Raw genomic sequence first — 20,000 nt, forward strand, 5'->3', positions numbered from 1 at the left:
GAGTTTGTTTCCGTCTGGCCTGTTAATCTGCAAGAGCCATGCACGACCAAAACCTTACCCACTGACCTAATTCACCCTTCGCTAAGTCCCGCCCTAGAACGGCCACTGTCCAATCCTACGTTAGCAACCGTTGCTAGGCAGGGCAGTTCGGGCAAGCTACTAGTCAGAACAGAAGCACTAGTCTGTAACTAGTCTGTCAGAAGGAACAATGCCGTGGAGGTGTGTATATATGGGACTTGCAACTCCGTAGGACTGAAGTGGTAATAAGTTCAGAAAATATGTATTTTATTGCTCCAGCTAACGTAATCGGTTTTAACGGGTGCAAGCTAACAGCATGTTCAAGCTAAACGCCTGTCCATAGCAATGTCTAAGTGTCTAACAGTAAGTAAGGGGGCAGGACTTAGCGAAGGGTGAAATGGTTTACTTGCCTAAACATAACCTTAACCAAGTTTTACTTGCCTAAACATAACGGCAATAATAATAATAATGGCGGAGCCGATGCTCAAAATTGTAAGCTGCACTACACCCTCCCAACCACTGAGCACCGAACCCATACATCCGGTCCTGCGGAGCACATAAAAACCTCAGCTCCGCCACATGTCTCATGTCCACAACACATTATCTCAGCATCTCATGTCCACAACACATTATCTCAGCATCTCATGTCCACAACACATTATCTGAGCATCTGTGATCATTTCACAACATGTTGTGTAGCTGTATTGGTGCAAGACATAACCACTTTAGCTTCCATGTGATTCCTTACCTTGACAAGTACCTCCCGGAGCTGGCATTGCTCTGCTGCACATCCATACAGTTGGTGGTCCCAGGTATGAGCGCCAGGGCCGGATCCACTCTGGCGGCAGCGCCCACAGCCCGCGCCACCAGCTCCAGCGCGTCCTGGACGTAGTGATCCAGAGTCGGGGAGCCCATCACTCCGTGGGCCAGGAGCCCCAGGGGCAGACCCTCTGTCCTCAGCTCAGCCACGTTCTGGCTGTCCCCCAGGACCCAGTGGAAGTCTGGCAGCAGCATCCGGGTGGCCAGCGTCCAGAGACGGCGCACCTCGCGGATCTCGCACCCAAAGGTCACCACCCCTGTTGTGCTCGCGGGTTCTCTCAGGGCCTCGAGGTGCCGCATGAGGGCCTGCTGCTGGTCCGATTTAGAGGAGGAAGAGGAGGAGGACGAGGAGGAGGAAGCAGTAGAGGATGAGGCAGCGGAGGAGAAATAGGGTAACGATGACGATGACGCCTCTGCTCCCGTCGCAACTCCCGGCGACGCCACCGCCAAGGACGATGACACCGACGAAGAGGCCGGAGAAGAGGCAGAGGCGGCGGTCAGGTTGACCAGCGCCCCCAGGTGGAAGCGGGTGTTGTTCTTGACGAGGACGAGGAAGTCGGCGATGTCCCATTCTTGACACAGCAGAACGCTGATATCCCACCAGCCGTTCATCATCAGCAGCGAGTAGAGGAGCCGCGACGGGGGGGCCTCCGCCGTCTGCATGGCCATTTGGAAATGGAGGGGATTCTGTGAGGAGAGGGAATTTGGGAAGATTCAAGATTCATGAAAATGTTGTTGTCCATTAATGCAGGCAATAATGGAAATGTGTATTTTACTGGTGCATAGCTCAATTAGAGATACAATACAGTTGGGGTTGGGTACAGAAACCCGGTACCATTATGGTACCGGTACTTTTACAACTGGTACCAAAGTGCAACGCAGATTTAGGTGCCTCATTAAGGTGCCATGCCCAAGCTGCTGAGTGAAATATCTGCCCTCCAGTGCTCCGGAACCTCTTTAAATTAAAAAGTCCACTTTAAATCTGCTTTAAAATTTAAAAAGTATCAGATCAGGCACCATTTAGGCACCACTACCGTTTTAGCACCGGCATCGGAAACATTTGAAAAGATACCATCCCTAAATACAGCACATATAAAAACATACAGTAGGTGCACACATAAAAAGACAAGACATGTAGTAAAAACTTGTTGTACAATGGAATTTGTATCAATAACATCATTCTTTTCCCGCATTAACCAGATCGTATCTCAAGCCAAAATGATCAGAACGGTGACCAACTTTGATAGAAAACCACTTGAGAGATCCAAATAATAATGAAGCCAAGGAGTCAGGAAGTTGTCTCACAGAAATGTACTCGGCCATTACACAAATCTTTGCAAGCAGAAGATTTCAATTTGCACAGAGACTGGCTCCCTGGAGAAGCTGACATGTTTCCAGATCAGGAGCTCAGTACAGAATGACACACAGTCAAAGGTTTTATACTGTATTTTCACATCTCTCAAATAGTATTCTCACATATCTCACATCTCTTCACAAGCTATGTTTTGAGCAGCTCGTAGAACAACGGCAGGAGTCGAGGGGAGAGCGGAGCTGTAGCAAAGGCAGGAGCCCAGCGAGGCCACATCTCTGAGTGAGCTTGTCACTGTGCTCCGCTCAGGGCCAAAATAACATAGGCTGTCTGTCTGTGTGGAATGGAATTTATGAATGGAATTCATGATTAATGAACTATGTGTATCTAGCTGGGTTTCCATCCAAATGTATCGCAACTTTTAATCGAATTTTCAGAAAGTCGGCTATTTTGCGAATTATAGAGCTGTCAATCACCTCGTGTTTGAGGCTGTCTGAGCTGCTGATCAGCTGCTAGACCCGATATACAGCTCTGTTAAACACATCTAATGTTATTCATTTAAAGTTTCTTGATGATCTGAAGTAGATGAGATGAAGTAGACAAAGGTACCATAACGCCATTTCTGGATTATCAGGTGCGACTCGGCAAACTAACGTTATAATCCCAACCCGATCTCCCAAAAATTTGATGTTGCTAAGTTACTTTGTTACTTTGTAAAATGGTAATCCACGCCCACGGAGCAGATAGTAAGTGAATACAATTTCATTCAAGTCTAGAAGTGAGTCGCCTTAAAGTTAATATCCCTTCTTCTGTTTACCACGGCGGGTATTGTGCTGCGCGTACCATGATTTACCGTGTGTAGCCCTATTGTGTGGAGGCTACACACGGCATGTCATGTTTTGCAGTGATCAAGGCAAACTGTGTTGTTTTTTAATGGAGAGACAACGGAATATCGCTTAATCTGTTTCCACCGCACGTTTCGCATTTTCTTTTTATCGATACACCCGACTTTTCCGCCTCCCTCAAGCCTCAAACTTTTTTGCGATATTTGGAGGTTTTTGCGAATTAGGCAGCGTTTCCACTCAGTTTTTTTTATGCGCAAATTGAAATTTCGCATCAAAACAGGTGGATGGAAACCCGACTTCTGTCTGACTATATGTGTTATGCAATTACCCTGAATACGGCTTGCTATTATGTAATGAGGCCAATGGAATTTTCTCCATCAAAACTAATGCAGTTAAAAAGTTTACCAGTGGCAGTTAAAAATGAAATACTAAATATAAAGTGCTGTATACAAGATATAAAGTGTTGTGTGCTAGCTCAGCTCAGTACTCTTAAGTCCATAGGTTCCTTCCCGATGTTGAGCTGTGCAGTGGCAGTGGGGATAAAGGATATTAAAACAGCACTTCCATGCACAGGGGCCCCTGAGCCTCGGCCCCGACGGCGTCGTCTGGAAAGAGGTATGAGGGGTGGGAAGTGCCAACAAGGATTTTGTTGACCATTCTGTGTACTGCCTTTATGATATTCTGGCAGCCTGTGATTTTGGTTCCCTGGGTGAGCACTCTGGAGTGTTTGGCTTTGCCAAACACTGGGGTGGTGTTGGTGTGAAGCACTTTGTGATCATATCCGTTGTTATTGTTTGATGTATTGTCGTGGCATTGTGTTGTACTCTATTGTATCTTGTTTGTACTGTATTGTCTTGTGCTGTGTTTTGTCTGACTGCTACAGATGCAGGACAACTTTCCGAAAGGACAAATAAATACTACTACTACTACTACTACTACTACTACTACTAAGAAAGAAAGAAAGAAAGAAAGAAAGAAAGAAAGAAAGAAAGAAAGAAAGAAAAAGAAAGAAAGAAAGAAAGAACTCAATTTGTTCCGTAAGAACAAAGTAACACAGTCTGCTGAATATAATGGAGTTCAGCCTCCACCGCCTCACCTGCTCCCATGAATATCATTATACACATCATGAGGAATACAGTGCATCTTTCTGCATGTGAGTACATGGACAGGACCTGCATGCAGCCAGGACACTGAAGTGGTCTCCTAAGATCATGGCTGAACCTCTCTCGCCACAAGAACAGCTTCTTCACAACCGATGGCCCTCACCAACAAGGCCCGAAAGCCCCTTCCACCAAGGACCTCACCAACAAACCTCACTACCTCCTCCTGAACTCACCTGAATCCCCCCATTGACATGAGCCCCCCCCCCCTAAGCCACTAAGTAATATAGCTGCTTCTCCTACCAGAACTTTAGACCATTAGATTACTCTTGTTGTCTACATCGTGCAATGCTCAGACTGTAACTCATATATCATTTAATACCTATTTTACTCAGACTGTAAATTCATGTCAATTCACTGCATATTGAACTCAGACTGTAAATTCATGTCAATTCACTGCATATTGAACTCAGACTGTAAATTCATGTCAATTCACTGCATATTGAACTCAGACTGTAAATTCATGTCAATTCACTGCATATTGAACTCAGACTGTAAATTCATGTAAATTCACTGCCTATTGAACTCAGACTGTAAATTCATGTCAATTCACTGCATATTAAACTCAGACTGTAAATTCATGTCAATTCACTGCCTATTTGAAATTCATATTTAATGTCTACTGAACACTCCTCCACTCGTGTATATATTGGATTGCACTTGCAACATTGTGATTGTCTTTTAGTTATGTTTCTTACATCTTTATCTCTGAATATTGACATGACTGCTACGTGCATACAGACACAAGACAAATTCCTCCTATGTCATTTGCATATTGTGCCAATAAAAGTGATTGTGATTGGGACTCATATGGACAGACTGAACCTAAACCTTAGATGGGCAAAGAATAAGGTGAATAGTCAACACATTGATTGATTAATCTAGTACAAATGTAAAATGGTCACATCATATTGTAATATATCAAAATGAGAAGCTTGAAATATCAAAACCCTATTTCTGCATTACCTTTACCAAATGTACAGATCCTGACACATATTTACATTGACATCTATAGAAATGTATAGCTCAGCACTAGAGCGCACGGCTTGAACCTTGGAGAACAGGGTTCGAATCCCGTGTACGCTGCTATTTTTTTTTATTTAAAACCCTACATATAGGTACATATATGTACATATAGGTTTCCCATATATGGTGCATACATAAAATTGGCCGATTTCCTATATTATATGTACATATAGGTACATATATGTACCTATACATATAGGTACATATATGTACATATAATATAGGAAAACGGCCAATTTTATGTATGCACCATATATGGGAAAACTATATGTGGCCCTATATTAAAACATATAGGGTACATATAGATTCTTTCCATGTGGGTTGATTGACTGACTGAATGATGGTGGTTCATGTACTGTATGCATAGGCTAGTGACAATGAATAGATACCAGGGGAGAAATCAAACTAGGCTACTCATACAGTAAATCCTCCTATTTCAGGGTGAAAAGTTTGGCTGTCAGCTAAAGGTGACTAGTCGGTATTAATACAGTATTGTGACTGTATTGTGACTAGCTTTTCGGATGTTAGGTAGTAAAGATCTGAATGTATATCAACCTAAAAGCTAACATCTCCCCACTGTCATAACGAGATGGGTCCATGCTACTGTAACGTTATATCAATTCGAGAAAAACTAGCTACTGTACAGTAGTTAGAAATGGCTGCAGGCCAATTCTAGATTCTATTCACAGATCGTAGTGTTTGCTAGCTAGCTAGCGCTAAGCTAACACTGATTCAATGTCACCATACAATATGCTTGAACCAAATTAAAACTTAACGCCCACACGTATAGTGACGCAGCTGCAGCTATCATGTTGTTTTGTTTAGTGTACTGTACAATAACGTAACGAACTCTGATAGGGCACATACTGTAGGTTGGCGTTAACCAGACAGTATATAACCCATCCGAGATATAAACGTTATGAATATAGCCACGTTATAAACAAACTAACGCTGGTGATCCGTATGGAAACATTGTTACTCGAAATGGTTAAAAGTTATATCAATTTGGTCATTCTGTAGCATTTTACTGCCATATAACATAACTAGCAGCTATGTTAGTAAGCCACATAGGACAACTAGCGCTGAACCGGAAGAACAAATACGTTTGCGTGGACTGTGACCCCGCAGCTTGAAACTGCTGCAACAGTGAGAGACACATTATGGACTATGAGGGCCCCTAGTGGTTGAATGCCATTATTCACATCTCAAACCATCTCAAAAACGTCACCGCATCGTCAAGCACAAAGTAATGAAAAAAATCTGTCACGACGGGAGTGGCTGCATCTGTATGGCACACATCAGCAACCTAGAGCACGGGTGCCACCTCTGCCACTCGAAGGGTTAACCAGTGGCATGGCAGCACACAGTAGCAATAAGTACAATAGAATTTATATTTTATTCTTTTGTAGAAATGTAGAAATGCCCCACCAAATTACCTATTTCACAGCCATTTGCAGTTAGTTAGCGACCCTTTTTTTTTTAAAATAATACTTTTTTTTTTATCAGCTTCGCTGACTTTCAGTACTCTGCGTGCGAGACTGTAAGACTGTCCGGTAACAGAGGGTGAGTTTGAAATGTTGGTGCGACAGTAAAGCCCAGTGCGGATGACGTCTTTGTAGCTTGAGAATTAATTGTGCTTGTCTCATAAATAGTGTTGTCACGGTACCAATAATTCAGTAGTCGGTACCGGTACTAGTGAATTTCCACGGTACTCGGTACCAATTTCGGTACCACGGTAAAAAAAACAGACTGATATTTCTTGAACATATTCTCCTTTATTAAAGTATGCAACCATTTCCAATGAACAAATGGCATGTAGCCTTCAACTTTAAAACAAAACAATGTGCTTCTGCTTACTTCTTACATTCAACTATGTATGGCAGTGAGTACAGACAGTGCAACACCAGTGGCATGTAGCCCTCAAGTATTTAATTTTATTATTATATTAAATATTATAATTTAATTTATTTCACAGAATTGCTGGAATCCTTTTTTTTCAACGGTGTATATTGGTATTTGATCGATGCATAGGAATTCTGCCAATGCCCTATCACACTTTCTTGCTTCATGTGAGTTCTTGTCATATTTCCTCTGCTTTTCAAAAACATCAGGAATTGTCTGCTGGGTGGTCTTTTGGGCTCCGCGACTTGTGCCTTCCTCTTCATCTTCATCTCTCGCATACTGTTAAATGGAAAGTAACGTCAGTGAGATTTACTAAAATAAAGAGATGATAAGGACAACTGCACATACACACATGTAGAGTGCAAGCAATTTTATGTAGCTAGTTTTAATTCACGGACATGTTTCACCCGAAAGAAGCTTGTATTTATTTTGATGCCATGTTGAACTATGGCTAAGTTCGGCTATTAGCCATGTCCCATAATGTTTCCATTACAAACATTGCATTGCACACGTGTTACACTATGCTAGCTAACGCTGTATCAGATATTAGCCGGGTCCCATAATGATTCCATTACAAAACACGTTACGTTAACGTTAGCGCAAACGTTTTTTGGTTACACAATGCATTGCCAGCTATCTCAAAAACGAATGTGACAGGATAAGGTCTGTTTGATATGTTGTTAAACGTGTTATTTTACACCGTTTGAAAGAATTAACCCACCTTGAATTATTTGAACAGGTCTGGGTGCCTGTCTTTCAGCTGCTTGGCGAGATTGGATGTGTTACCCTGTTTGGTTTGGAACTCCCTTTCACACTTTTTGCAGATGGGACTTTGGGGACTGATATTTCCAAATGCGACTCTTTGCATTCTTCTTCTCAACAAGTTGAGTTGTTGGAATAGGACAGGAGCAGCCGCTCCTGCTGTAGCTGTTAGCCATTATCTTCGCTGCCTGTGCGCACTGCTCCAAGTACAAGCTGTGAATGACTGTTCGCGATTACGTGTGGACGTTCGGGGACACCGTAGTCCCGGAAGTGCGCAGGGCTGTATGCGCAGTATGTATGTATGTTGATCAGGCAGACAGGCTAACGTTAGCTGGCGGCTGGGTCCATGAAGCCAAGCCATGGTGGCAAACTAAATAGTAAATTCGGTACCCTCGGTACCATGAAAAACAGGTACCGTTCAGTACCGTAGCAATGTAGTACCGTCCAAGTACCGAAGTCCCGAGTACCGTGACAACACTACTCATAAAGGACGCTGGATTCAGGTCGTATCTACGAACGAATATACCAGCAGTCCTGAGAAGGGCTAGCTAGCATGCACCATGAGCAAATACAAAGAACCTCACACAACCATTTGTTTTGGAGTGAGTGCTTATGCAGAAGCCTGGCTGAGTGGTTAGGGAGTAAAGGCTGCAGGTGCAGATACACTATGCTATTGGGGTATCAAGTAGGCACCGATGTAACTGATGATTTAAATAAGGCCTATAGCATGCTCAGAAGGGAACAACAATAAATTATGTATAAATTATTACCCTCCAAACCATTCTCAGTCTTGATCAGACCTGAGGGCACACCTGCGCTACCAAGCTATGCATACCAAACACAGGATTATGCTGAGCCAAAAGTTCACAGATATTTTTCAAATCTGATCTTCTCAACAGTATTTCAAGGTAGGCTACAAGGTAAAGGTGTACACAGTAAATATGTGCTTCTCGTGTTTATTCTACTCTTTGCAGTCGAAACAAGCAAACTGTAAAAGAAAGGCTTTTAGAGGAAGTTTAGCGATCGTGAGCTGCCAAATCAGATTCGGTGTACCTTGCGCATTGGCTTAGACGTACACACACACGCACGCATGCGCGCATGCACACACACACACACACACACACACACACACACATGCAGACACACACACACGTGCATGCACGTGTGACACACGCACACACACACATACACACGCAGACACACACATACATGCAAGCGTGAGACATACACACACACACACACACACACACACACACTTCAAAGTCCCTCAGCAATGTTTAATTTATCCTATACGACACAAGCTTTGGACTAAAAGTCAATAGAACAAACCAAACTATTGGTTAATTTAATTTACCTCATGAATCACTTTACACATGCAAATTGGACAATCATCATTAATCTGTGGTGATTGGAAATAGGGGGATAGATTATTGCTGCAACAGAAACACTGTCAGAAACAATAAAGCATGTTTTATTGCAGATCTGGACCTCCTCTTGCCTGTCCAGCTCCCATGAATGGCAGTCTGGACCAAACCTAACCACCAGCAGTTAATTTGAACAGATAGTCCGACAAACCTGATTGGATGCTCAATGTATAGGTGGGACAAAGCTGATTGGATGGTCAATGTATAGGTGGGGCAAACCTGATTGGATGGTCAATGTATAGGTGGGACAAACCTAGTTATGATGAGCGTTGGGAGACATCAACGACCAAAGGAATTGGACGATAGCAAACTAGATTGAGCCATTCTGTCAGTCCTCAAAACACCTTGCATCGATGAGTTAAAACAGGAATGATCAGCTGTTTAAAAGCTCAGAAGTGAACGCTACCATGATCGTTGTTGCTCTGAGGTGGTTACAGATTATAGGGATGCCCCGAACACGAGCCATATCTGCTGATACCGATGAGCCATGCCGATCTGTTTTACATGTACTGTATAATCGTCTGATTGTGGAGTTAAAGCAATGTCCAAACATAAAACAGTTTAAAATAAAATATAGTCAAATGGTTTTCCAGAGGTATAGAGACGAAGAGGGGGTTTGATATCTATGACTTGTTTACAAGAGCAGCAATAAGGAATTAATAAAAACAAATGTGTTAACTAAGTTTATTTTTTATTATTCATTATAAGTCTGACCATAAAGGGAACAGATAGTTTCAAAATTAGTAAATTATGATTTGAGGAAAAGGGGTGGGATTAAGTAAGTGTATACTTCTTCCCACTCCTTTTCAAATATGTAATGACAAAATTGAGTTTGATCTTTGTGTTTCTTGAATACATGTATATATTTTAATGGCTTAAGGCTATATCTGTACTTATTGTTTGTTGTTGTTGCATATTTGAAATAAACTTCAATCAATCAATCAATTAATCAATCAATCAATCAATCAATAACAGCTGTTATAGCAGCACGATAGGTCTAACAGTTTCCATTTTACATCAAATTCATTCATCCATCAAATAGTCCTGGTTAAAAAATATCCACATTTTCTTTTTTCTATATTTCAATATTTCAAATCTTTCAATATTTCAATATTGACTTGATCATTATGTAAACAAAACCATGTTGCCTGTGTTGTTGAGTCGAGTTAAATATGACAACACTCTCCGAAGAAAGGTATATACATTTCAGTCTTGCTAGTTCAACGTTCAATCATTGCAACTAGCTAACGTTTAACAGAAAGATCCCCAAGTGCTCCCGCTACATCCACGTAAAAATCGCCAAGGTTAAATTCTCAATGGCTGACGTACGCGTTCTCCCTCATTGAAATAAACACACACACACACACACACACACACACACACACACACACACACACATGAACGACGTGCTGAAGCTACCACGTAGGGTGCTGGCGCAGCCACCGAGAGCAATTTGGGGTTCAGTATCTTGCCCAAGGACACTTCGACATGCAGACTATAGAGGAACCAGGAATCGAACCACCACCAACCTCTTTTATCAGGCACATCAGGCAAGAGCTCCTCTGTTTCAAGGTGAGGAATGGTAATTCACAGCACGGGGCCTCCCGACTCTTACCCCTCTCTCACCCCCCAGGAGGCTCCGTGAGTTATTCTGCAGCACACTGTGATCCCTCTAAAGTCACTGCCCGCTGTCTTACATAAGGAAAGAGTCCTCCAACAAGCCTTCCAACAATTTGGAGTTTTTCTGTGATTTTCCCAGCCAAAAAGTGCTTGCTGTAGGGTTTAAAGAACAGAAACAATATTCCCCTTTATACTTTGTGGTAAAAGTGCAGCGACTGGCAAAACCACAAGCCAGTGGACGAATCACACAAAGTTATACAGGTGTGTTTATCGATCCGCCTTTGATGAGATGATTCATTGTGGTAAAATTGTGGAAATGTATTAAAATTGGGATTCTGGTGATTTCTTATAAGATTAAAGAGGCGTTCTGCGGGAAAACATATGGGAAACTGTCAAACTGCATGCGCTTGCAATAATTTACAGGAAACTGTTGATTTGGCAAAATGGGATATCTTGCGGATCTTGCACAAAATTTAAATTCCTGGAGGGTCTGATTATTGTTGCTTCCATAGCGAGAAATCCCAACGGCCCCGGCCCACAATTCCACACAGGCCCACTCATACAGTAGCTGTTAGTCCTTCATCCATTTGGCCTCCTTATGTCACCACCAAACTTGTTAATTGAGGGACAATTCCATTCCATTAAGTCCTCCAGAGTCAGCAAAGTACCGTCGTTCATCTTTTATCCCTGGATAACTGCTGAGGACATAATCACAGATTTACTGCAATGTTTGCCTTAATCAGCTTAATTTACATACAGTAGTAATTCATTAATTCAGCCATAATAGATATAATAAAAAAGAAAATCCAGGTTTAAAATGTTTGTACATTGTACTGTATTAGAGATGTGACAGTAACCGATATTGTTATGGGGTGAATAGCAAACACAAAAGTACAATCTTTTACATCAATGTTTTCCATATTATGTTATAAAGTCTAAACTAGAAGAGAAATGTTTCGTGATTGATATTATAAATTCGCCAAAAGGTAATTGAAGTATATTATAGTGCTGTTTTTAAAATCATCATCTTTTTAATAGGTAGGTCTATCAAGATAATATTGTCTCTCAAGATCAGTCTGGATAAATGGAAACTGGAGAGTTAGATTTTCATATCAGCACAGGTCTGATGTGGGTGTGTGTTGTTCTCTTTTATATCGTCTCAGTGCAAATATTCCTGTGACAAAAAAAGCGGGCAAAAGTGGTGTTGTTCCCGCAGCACACAGAGACCCGCGGTCCCTCTGAGTTTCAAACAAAAATCAATGCCAAGTAATTACATATGATTCCACAGAAACTTGAGCCGCAAAAGCGCTTAATCCTGTCCATTGATTGGCATAAGCCTCTGTCAGAGTTGAGGTCAATTCACTTTGTACTGAATCAATTCAAGAAATACATTTACAGGACAGTGTGTAAGCATTTACAGCCACTGATGGAAGTTTGCACAGCCATCTTTGATTTTGTTGCTCGCGGTCTATTGATCGTCTTTGTGCAGTTCAGCCTTGAGGATTCAGCCTGTATCGCCTCACATATTTCATATTTGAGTGGGCATCTGAAGGGGCTGATAGTTAGTTATGATATATTCAAGTTTATTTGTATAGCCCTAATTCACAAGCATGTGCCAGAGGGCTTCACCGAAAATATGTCGAGCTAATTCTAGCTGACACAACAGTAGCAAATTACAGTAGTAATAATAACACATTGAACAATTGATAGAGAAATATAGAAAATATAGAAATATAGGATATAATGGGTGCCATGCATCTATTCTACAGACATAAGTACAGTATATTTACTCAAGTACTGTATTTAAGTACAGTTTTAGGTACTTTCCTCCACTACATGTATCTGCTGGCTGGAGTTACTAGTTACTTTGGAGAATAAGGTTTTACACAGAAAATACATTATGAAAATACATATGATAAAAGTGCTTGTTTTTGCCACTTACAGGCTCAGGTTGTTATCATATACGGCCACTAAAAGTGCTTGTTTTTGCCACTTACAGGCTCAGGTTGTTATCATATACGGCCACTAAAAGTGCTTGTTTTTGCCACTTACAGGCTCAGGTTGTTATCATATACGGCCACTAAAAGTGCTTGTTTTTGCCACTTACAGGCTCAGGTTGTTATTAGTGTATGACAACATTATGGAAAGGGCCCTAAAGAGAAATACAATGTGTTGTTGTTTTTTTACTTTCAATGTTTACATTTTGCAGCCCGTTTCATGGCTGCCGGCTGAGGTGCTCTCGCTCAATAGCGGACCGATTTCAAACATTGTTGTCCACCATCACAGACAGAGAAAGATGTGAAGAGTAAAAGTCCTGTAAGTAAAGGATTTGATTACTTCCTCCACTGCAGCATGTTACCGCATTGCAATATTCCTTCTGCCTGCTTGAACAATTCTGTGTTCATGCACACGACCTCCCACCTATTCCTTTCCATATAGGATCTTCTAGGTGATAAATGGCAAGAGCATACATTTGCATATTCCACAGTGCAGAATCCCATCTGTACATGTTACCTTCATCTGCACATGTTACCTTCATCTGCACATGTTACCTTCATCTGGACATGTTACCTTCATCTGGACATGTTACCTTCATCTGCACATGTTACCTTCATCTGGACATGTTACCTTCATCTGGACATGTTACCTTCATCTGGACATGTTACCTTCATCTGCACATGTTACCTTCATCTGGACATGTTACCTTCATCTGGACATGTTACCTTCATCTGCACATGTTACCTTCATCTGGACATGTTACCTTCATCTGCACATGTTACCTTCATCTGCACATGTTACCTTCATCTGGACATGTTACCTTCATCTGGACATGTTACCTTCATCTGCACATGTTACCTTCATCTGGACATGTTACCTTCATCTGGACATTTGACTAGGTTATACCTAATGATGCAGTTCTGCACGGTCTACACATGTTTCTGTACATATATGCCACCTCCAGCTGTAAATCAGACAATGTGAATAGCTGAAGTGCATATTTTCTAACCTGACGCTGCCAGATGGGGGCGCCGGCGCTAGAGATCTCGCGAGAGAATCCAGCTGGCTTGCAAGGTTACATATTTTCCTGCCTCAACTGGAATAGCTATAGTTCAGTGCTTCTCAAACTTTTTCACGTCAAGGACCCCTAAAGTGGCACAAGGTAGACCACGGACCTCCATTTGATTTTGTCCCAGGGTCCCAAGAGTTTTGCTTTTAGACGTTTTCTTGCAGAAGGTGCATAAAACCCATGAGCATTCGGTCATTGTGTTACTTATGTGGATGGAATTATAGTGAAATTCAATCACTGTCCACACTTTGAGAAGCACTGAGCTATATAGAGCACACTTGCAGACTTGCACATACCGCACCAGGTGTACATCTGTCGATGAAGATGCTCTGTCTCTGTATCTTTTACTTGAGGTTAGTCCACATCACAGATAACTAGATGTCTTCTGCTTTTCCCAATCCGTGGCTCCTTACATGCTAAATCGCCAGCCTCTTGCTCCCTCTGCTTCCTCCCAGCGCACCTCGCCCGTTCGTTCTGAATCTCTCCAACGTTATCCGTCCTTCCACACGCTCCATAAATTCCTGTGCAACCTCATTGCTTATCAGTTGCTACGAAAACTCCAGATGGGAGAGAGGCAGTTTGACGGGTTAATTCAATCTGCAGGTTGGGAGCCGAGCAACTCTGAATCTGGATGATTACACACAGTGTTTTATAGTGTTGAATATTCATGATTACGTCAATAGAGGTGGAATATGATAAAGATACAGGTCAAAACCATAGACCGTGTAGAAATATGGACGGAGTCACCGTGATGTCACCCATTGGGTTGTGATCTCCCATTTTGCAGGCTCTAGTTTGGCGTTTGGGCCGCTGTTATCTTGGTTTTCGCACAACTCACGTGAGATGGCGCGAGACCAGGGGTTTCCCACAGAGCCGCTGCTCCGCCTGCTCTACACCCAATCACCGTGGCAACAAAAGTCACTTCCGGGTACACACCTGCCGATCGATTGGAATTGTGGCGATATCACAAATGTGTTTATTGTTTATTTCTGTCGTCATTTTCAGCCATATTTGTAACATTAAAGATATATACCTTAGTTACACACGGTGGTCCGACCTATCTGACATTTGGTTGTGCTTATTTTATGTACTGTGCTGATAAACCAAATCTACCCAACAGGCATCTATCTCACCGTCGCACGAGCTGCTAGTTTTGGGTGAACTCAAGCTGGTAGGTAAAGCAGGTAAATGATGTCCGTAAGCTAACATTAGTGAAAGTGTTGTTAATTAATGAGATATGAAGGCATCAGGCATGCGTTTTAGACTGAACCATTTTCTCTTCATCTCAGTTGTTACCTGCCCACTGCATTAAACTGTATGTCCGTGACGCAGCAGGCGCTGTCTAGCCTGACGTTATTGTAAACACCATTGTGATTCAGTCTGTTGGTCTGTGATTGGCGAGCTACGCGATCACTGGACAGACGACCCGTGAATCACGGCCAAAACGTCATCTATCATCATTACATCATCTATCATCATTACATAACTCTAAACTGCTGAGTTATTAAAAACAATCACACGCCGTACAGTTGTCATGAAAGGTGAAAATTAGCTGTAGCAAAAGCGTTTTTTGAACCAGGCTGTAAAAATATGTAATCCTGTTGTAAAGATGGGCATTTCACTGTAACATGGGGGTGAAGGGAGAACCACTCCCTTTTGGAGCCGGCCTCAAGTGGCCATTCGAGGAACGGCAGCTTTTATCACTTCCTACCCGAAGCACACAGAGCTTTTTGGCGGCGTTATGTTTTTGGTGATGAAACAACTGTACCATTTGCCTCCATTCTATTGGGATACTAACTAACTTGACGACTATACCTCACTGTATACTGCGCAGAGAGTGACAGCAAACACATTGTGTATCTTGGTTATGTATGGGGGATATGTGTGTATCTTGGTTATGTATGGGGGATATGTGTGTATCTTGGTTATGTATGGAGGATATGTGTGTATCTTGGTTATGTATGGAGGATATGTGTGTATATTGGTTATGTATGGGGGATATGTGTGTATCTTGGTTATGTATGGGGGATATGTGTGTATCTTGGTTATGTATGGAGGATATGTGTGTATCTTGGTTATGTATGGAGGATATGTGTGTATATTGGTTATGTATGGAGGATATGTGTGTATCTTGGTTATGTATGGGGGATATGTGTGTATCTTGGTTATGTATGGGGGATATGTGTGTATCTTGGTTATGTATGGAGGATATGTGTGTATCTTGGTTATGTATGGAGGATATGTGTGTATCTTGATTATGTATGGGGGATATGTGTGTATCTTGGTTATGTATGGGGGATATGTGTGTATCTTGGTTATGTATAGGTTGAGGCCACGTGTCGTCATAGACGCTGGTTTAGCTGGCTCAGCCTGGCTGGGGGCGTGGTCAAGGTGGGGTAAAAACCCCCGTTCTATCCATTCAGCAAAGTTAGAATTTAGCTGATAGCCCAGCCCAGGCAGACACGATCGGGGGTTTAACCACCGCAGTAAACGCACATCTGAGCAGACGTCTTGTGTTCTGCTCTAGAACCCCCAAACCTGTAGTTTAGAGCCGCAGCACCGTCTTTTGGTGAGTCAGCCCATGAGATATATCGGCAGTTTTACCCCACTCGCGCGCCAGCCGTTTAACATTTTGTGGGCGTTCCCAGACATGCGGACTGTCTCTATAGGGGATATGTGTGTATCTTGGTTATGTATGGAGGATATGTGTGTATCTTGGTTATGTATGGGGGATATGTGTGTATCTTGGTTATGTATGGGGGATATGTGTGTATCTTGGTTATGTATGGAGGATGTGTGTGTATCTTGGTTATGTATGGGGGATATGTGTGTATCTTGGTTATGTATGGGGGATATGTGTGTATCTTGGTTATGTATGGAGGATATGTGTGTATCTTGGTTATGTATGGAGGATATGTGTGTATCTTGGTTATGTATGGAGTAGGGATGTTCATCAATTATCGAAAATCGATAATCGATCGTTAAGGATTGGAATCGATCCTGTGGCATTTGGATCGATTTTTTAATTATTAAAAAAAAAAAAAAAAAAAAAAAAAATATGTTTTTTTTTTTTTTTGTACTAGGTTTGGGTGGAATTCGTTCCTCCTCGCCCCACTCCATTGCACAGCCGACTAACGTGAGGTGGAGCTTCATATAGTTTCTAGTTTTCTGGCTGGGCACGGGCCTTTGTGCCAACAAAACTGTTTTAAACATGGGAAATTCACACCGGCATGCGCCGGGGACAGCAGTGTTGGAGAGGAGACACATTGAAATAAAGAGTTCATTGAGGAGAACACGTTGTCTTTCGTATTTTCTGCCATAGGCATTCATTTTGTAAAAAAAAAAAAAAAAAAAATTGAAAATATTGAAAATTTTCTAAGTATTAATAAAATCGATGATCGATAATTGATCGTTAATTTTCACCGATTATCGATTTTGGAAAATTTTCAAAATGAACATCCCTAGTATGGAGGATATGTGTGTATCTTGGTTATGTATGGGGGATATGTGTGTATCTTGGTTATGTACTGTATGGGGGATATGTGTGTATCTTGGTTATGTATGGAGGATACAGTATGTGTGTATCTTGGTTATGTATGGAGGATATGTGTGTATCTTGGTTATGTATGGAGGATATGTGTGTATCTTGGTTATGTATGGAGGATATGTGTGTATCTTGGTTATGTATGGGGGATATGTGTGTATCTTGGTTATGTATGGGGGATATGTGTGTATCTTGGTTATGTATGGGGGATATGTGTGTATGAGATGAGAGATTGAGATTAACTTTATTGTCACTTCATGGTACAAGTATCACGAGCGAAATTCTGCTTGGTTCGCTCTCAGAGTCGGAGAGCAAAACCGGGTCGCCATTGAACAGCGCCAGCAATTTGGATTGGACAAAGCATATAAATAACTCAGAATTCACATTATTACTAGTTAGAAAAAGTAATAAAGGCACACTTCAATATTATACAATACAGATACATTTGTTGTAAATGTACAGGGTTACCAGCAAAGACAACCCACACCACGACACCAGGGAGGCTGCCATTACAGCGCCGGTTTGGTTCATCGTGGGAGGGAAGGGGGGGGTAGGGGGGGGGGGGGGGGGTGTTGCAAAGCGAGGGGAAGTTGCTGGAGGCGGGGGGTGGGGTTTAGGGGAGGGGGGCGGGAGGGGGGGGGGGGGGTTTGGGGGAGTGCGTGCGTGACCGTGTGTAGGCCTGTGAGTCCTTAGAGTCCATGGGTATCTTGGTTATGTATGGGGGATATGTGTGTATCTTGGTTATGTATGGAGGATATGTGTGTATCTTGGTTATATATGGGGATATGTGTGTATATTGGTTATGTATGGAGGATATGTGTGTATCTTGGTTATGTATGGAGGATATGTGTGTATCTTGGTTATGTATGGAGGATATGTGTGTATCTTGGTTATGTATGGGGGATATGTGTGTATCTTGGTTATGTATGGGGGATATGTGTGTATCTTGGTTATGTATGGGGGATATGTGTGGAGGATATGTGTGTATCTTGGTTATATATGGGGGATATGTGTGTATATTGGTTATGTATGGAGGATATGTGTGTATCTTGGTTATGTATGGAGGATATGTGTGTATCTTGGTTATGTATGGAGGATATGTGTGTATCTTGGTTATGTATGGGGGATATGTGTGTATCTTGGTTATGTATGGGGGATATGTGTGTATCTTGGTTATGTATGGGGGATATGTGTGTATCTTGGTTATGTATGGGGGATATGTGTGTATCTTGGTTATGTATGGAGGATATGTGTGTATCTTGGTTATATATGGGGGATATGTGTGTATATTGGTTATGTATGGAGGATATGTGTGTATCTTGGTTATGTATGGGGGATATGTGTGTATCTTGGTTATGTATGGAGGATATGTGTGTATCTTGGTTATGTATGGGGGATATGTGTGTATCTTGGTTATGTATGGGGGATATGTGTGTATATTGGTTATGTATGGGGGATATGTGTGTATCTTGGTTATGTATGGGGGATATGTGTGTATCTTGGTTATGTATGGGGGATATGTGTGTATCTTGGTTATGTATGGGGGATATGTGTGTATCTTGGTTATGTATGGAGGATATGTGTGTATATTGGTTATGTATGGGGGATATGTGTGTATCTTGGTTATGTATGGAGGATATGTGTGTATCTTGGTTATATATGGGGGATATGTGTGTATCTTGGTTATGTATGGAGGATATGTGTGTATCTTGGTTATGTATGGAGGATATGTGTGTATCTTGGTTATGTATGGAGGATATGTGTGTATCTTGGTTATGTATGGAGGATATGTGTGTATCTTGGTTATGTATGGAGGATATGTGTGTATCTTGGTTATGTATGGAGGATATGTGTGTATCTTGGTTATGTATGGAGGATATGTGTGTATATTGGTTATGTATGGGGGATATGTGTGTATCTTGGTTATGTATGGAGGATATGTGTGTATCTTGGTTATATATGGGGGATATGTGTGTATCTTGGTTATGTATGGAGGATATGTGTGTATCTTGGTTATGTATGGAGGATATGTGTGTATCTTGGTTATGTATGGGGGATATGTGTGTATCTTGGTTATGTATGGAGGATATGTGTGTATCTTGGTTATGTATGGGGGATATGTGTGTATCTTGGTTATGTATGGGGGATATGTGTGTATCTTGGTTATGTATGGGGGATATGTGTGTATCTTGGTTATGTATGGAGGATATGTGTGTATCTTGGTTATGTATGGAGGATATGTGTGTATCTTGGTTATGTATGGAGGATATGGCAAATGAGTGAAACTCCCGGCGTATCCCTTTAACTTCGTTGTTGTAAATGAAATAATGGTGAAGTTGAACAATTCATCTGTTTGCTGTATGGCTGTTTTTGCTGTATTAACCCCTCCCCTCCCAAAGGTCACAATTAATCAGAAACTAATCAAGCCCCCTCATGTTTAATGTCGTCTAACATTCATCAAGTTTTCACATTTCACCTTTTTGTTTTGTTTTGTTTCTGAGAAA

The 20,000-nt window shown here is 41.8% G+C and overlaps 1 protein-coding gene across 1 annotated transcript in view; it reads right to left on the reverse strand.

Annotated features, from left to right (window-relative positions):
• The window catches only part of grin3a (glutamate receptor, ionotropic, N-methyl-D-aspartate 3A), a gene marked incomplete at both ends in the record, with an annotated part of 132,976 nt that overhangs the window by 83,668 nt on the left and 29,308 nt on the right, over positions 1-20,000 (reverse strand). The window contains one exon of the mRNA XM_083638095.1: positions 767-1,524. Coding sequence (XP_083494221.1) covers positions 767-1,524 — 758 coding nt within the window. The remainder of the gene's footprint in view (positions 1-766; positions 1,525-20,000) is intronic.

The sequence above is a fragment of the Poromitra crassiceps genome, assembly GCF_964638095.1.
Source record: "Poromitra crassiceps genome assembly, chromosome: 6".
NCBI classification, from domain to species: domain Eukaryota; kingdom Metazoa; phylum Chordata; class Actinopteri; order Beryciformes; family Melamphaidae; genus Poromitra; species Poromitra crassiceps.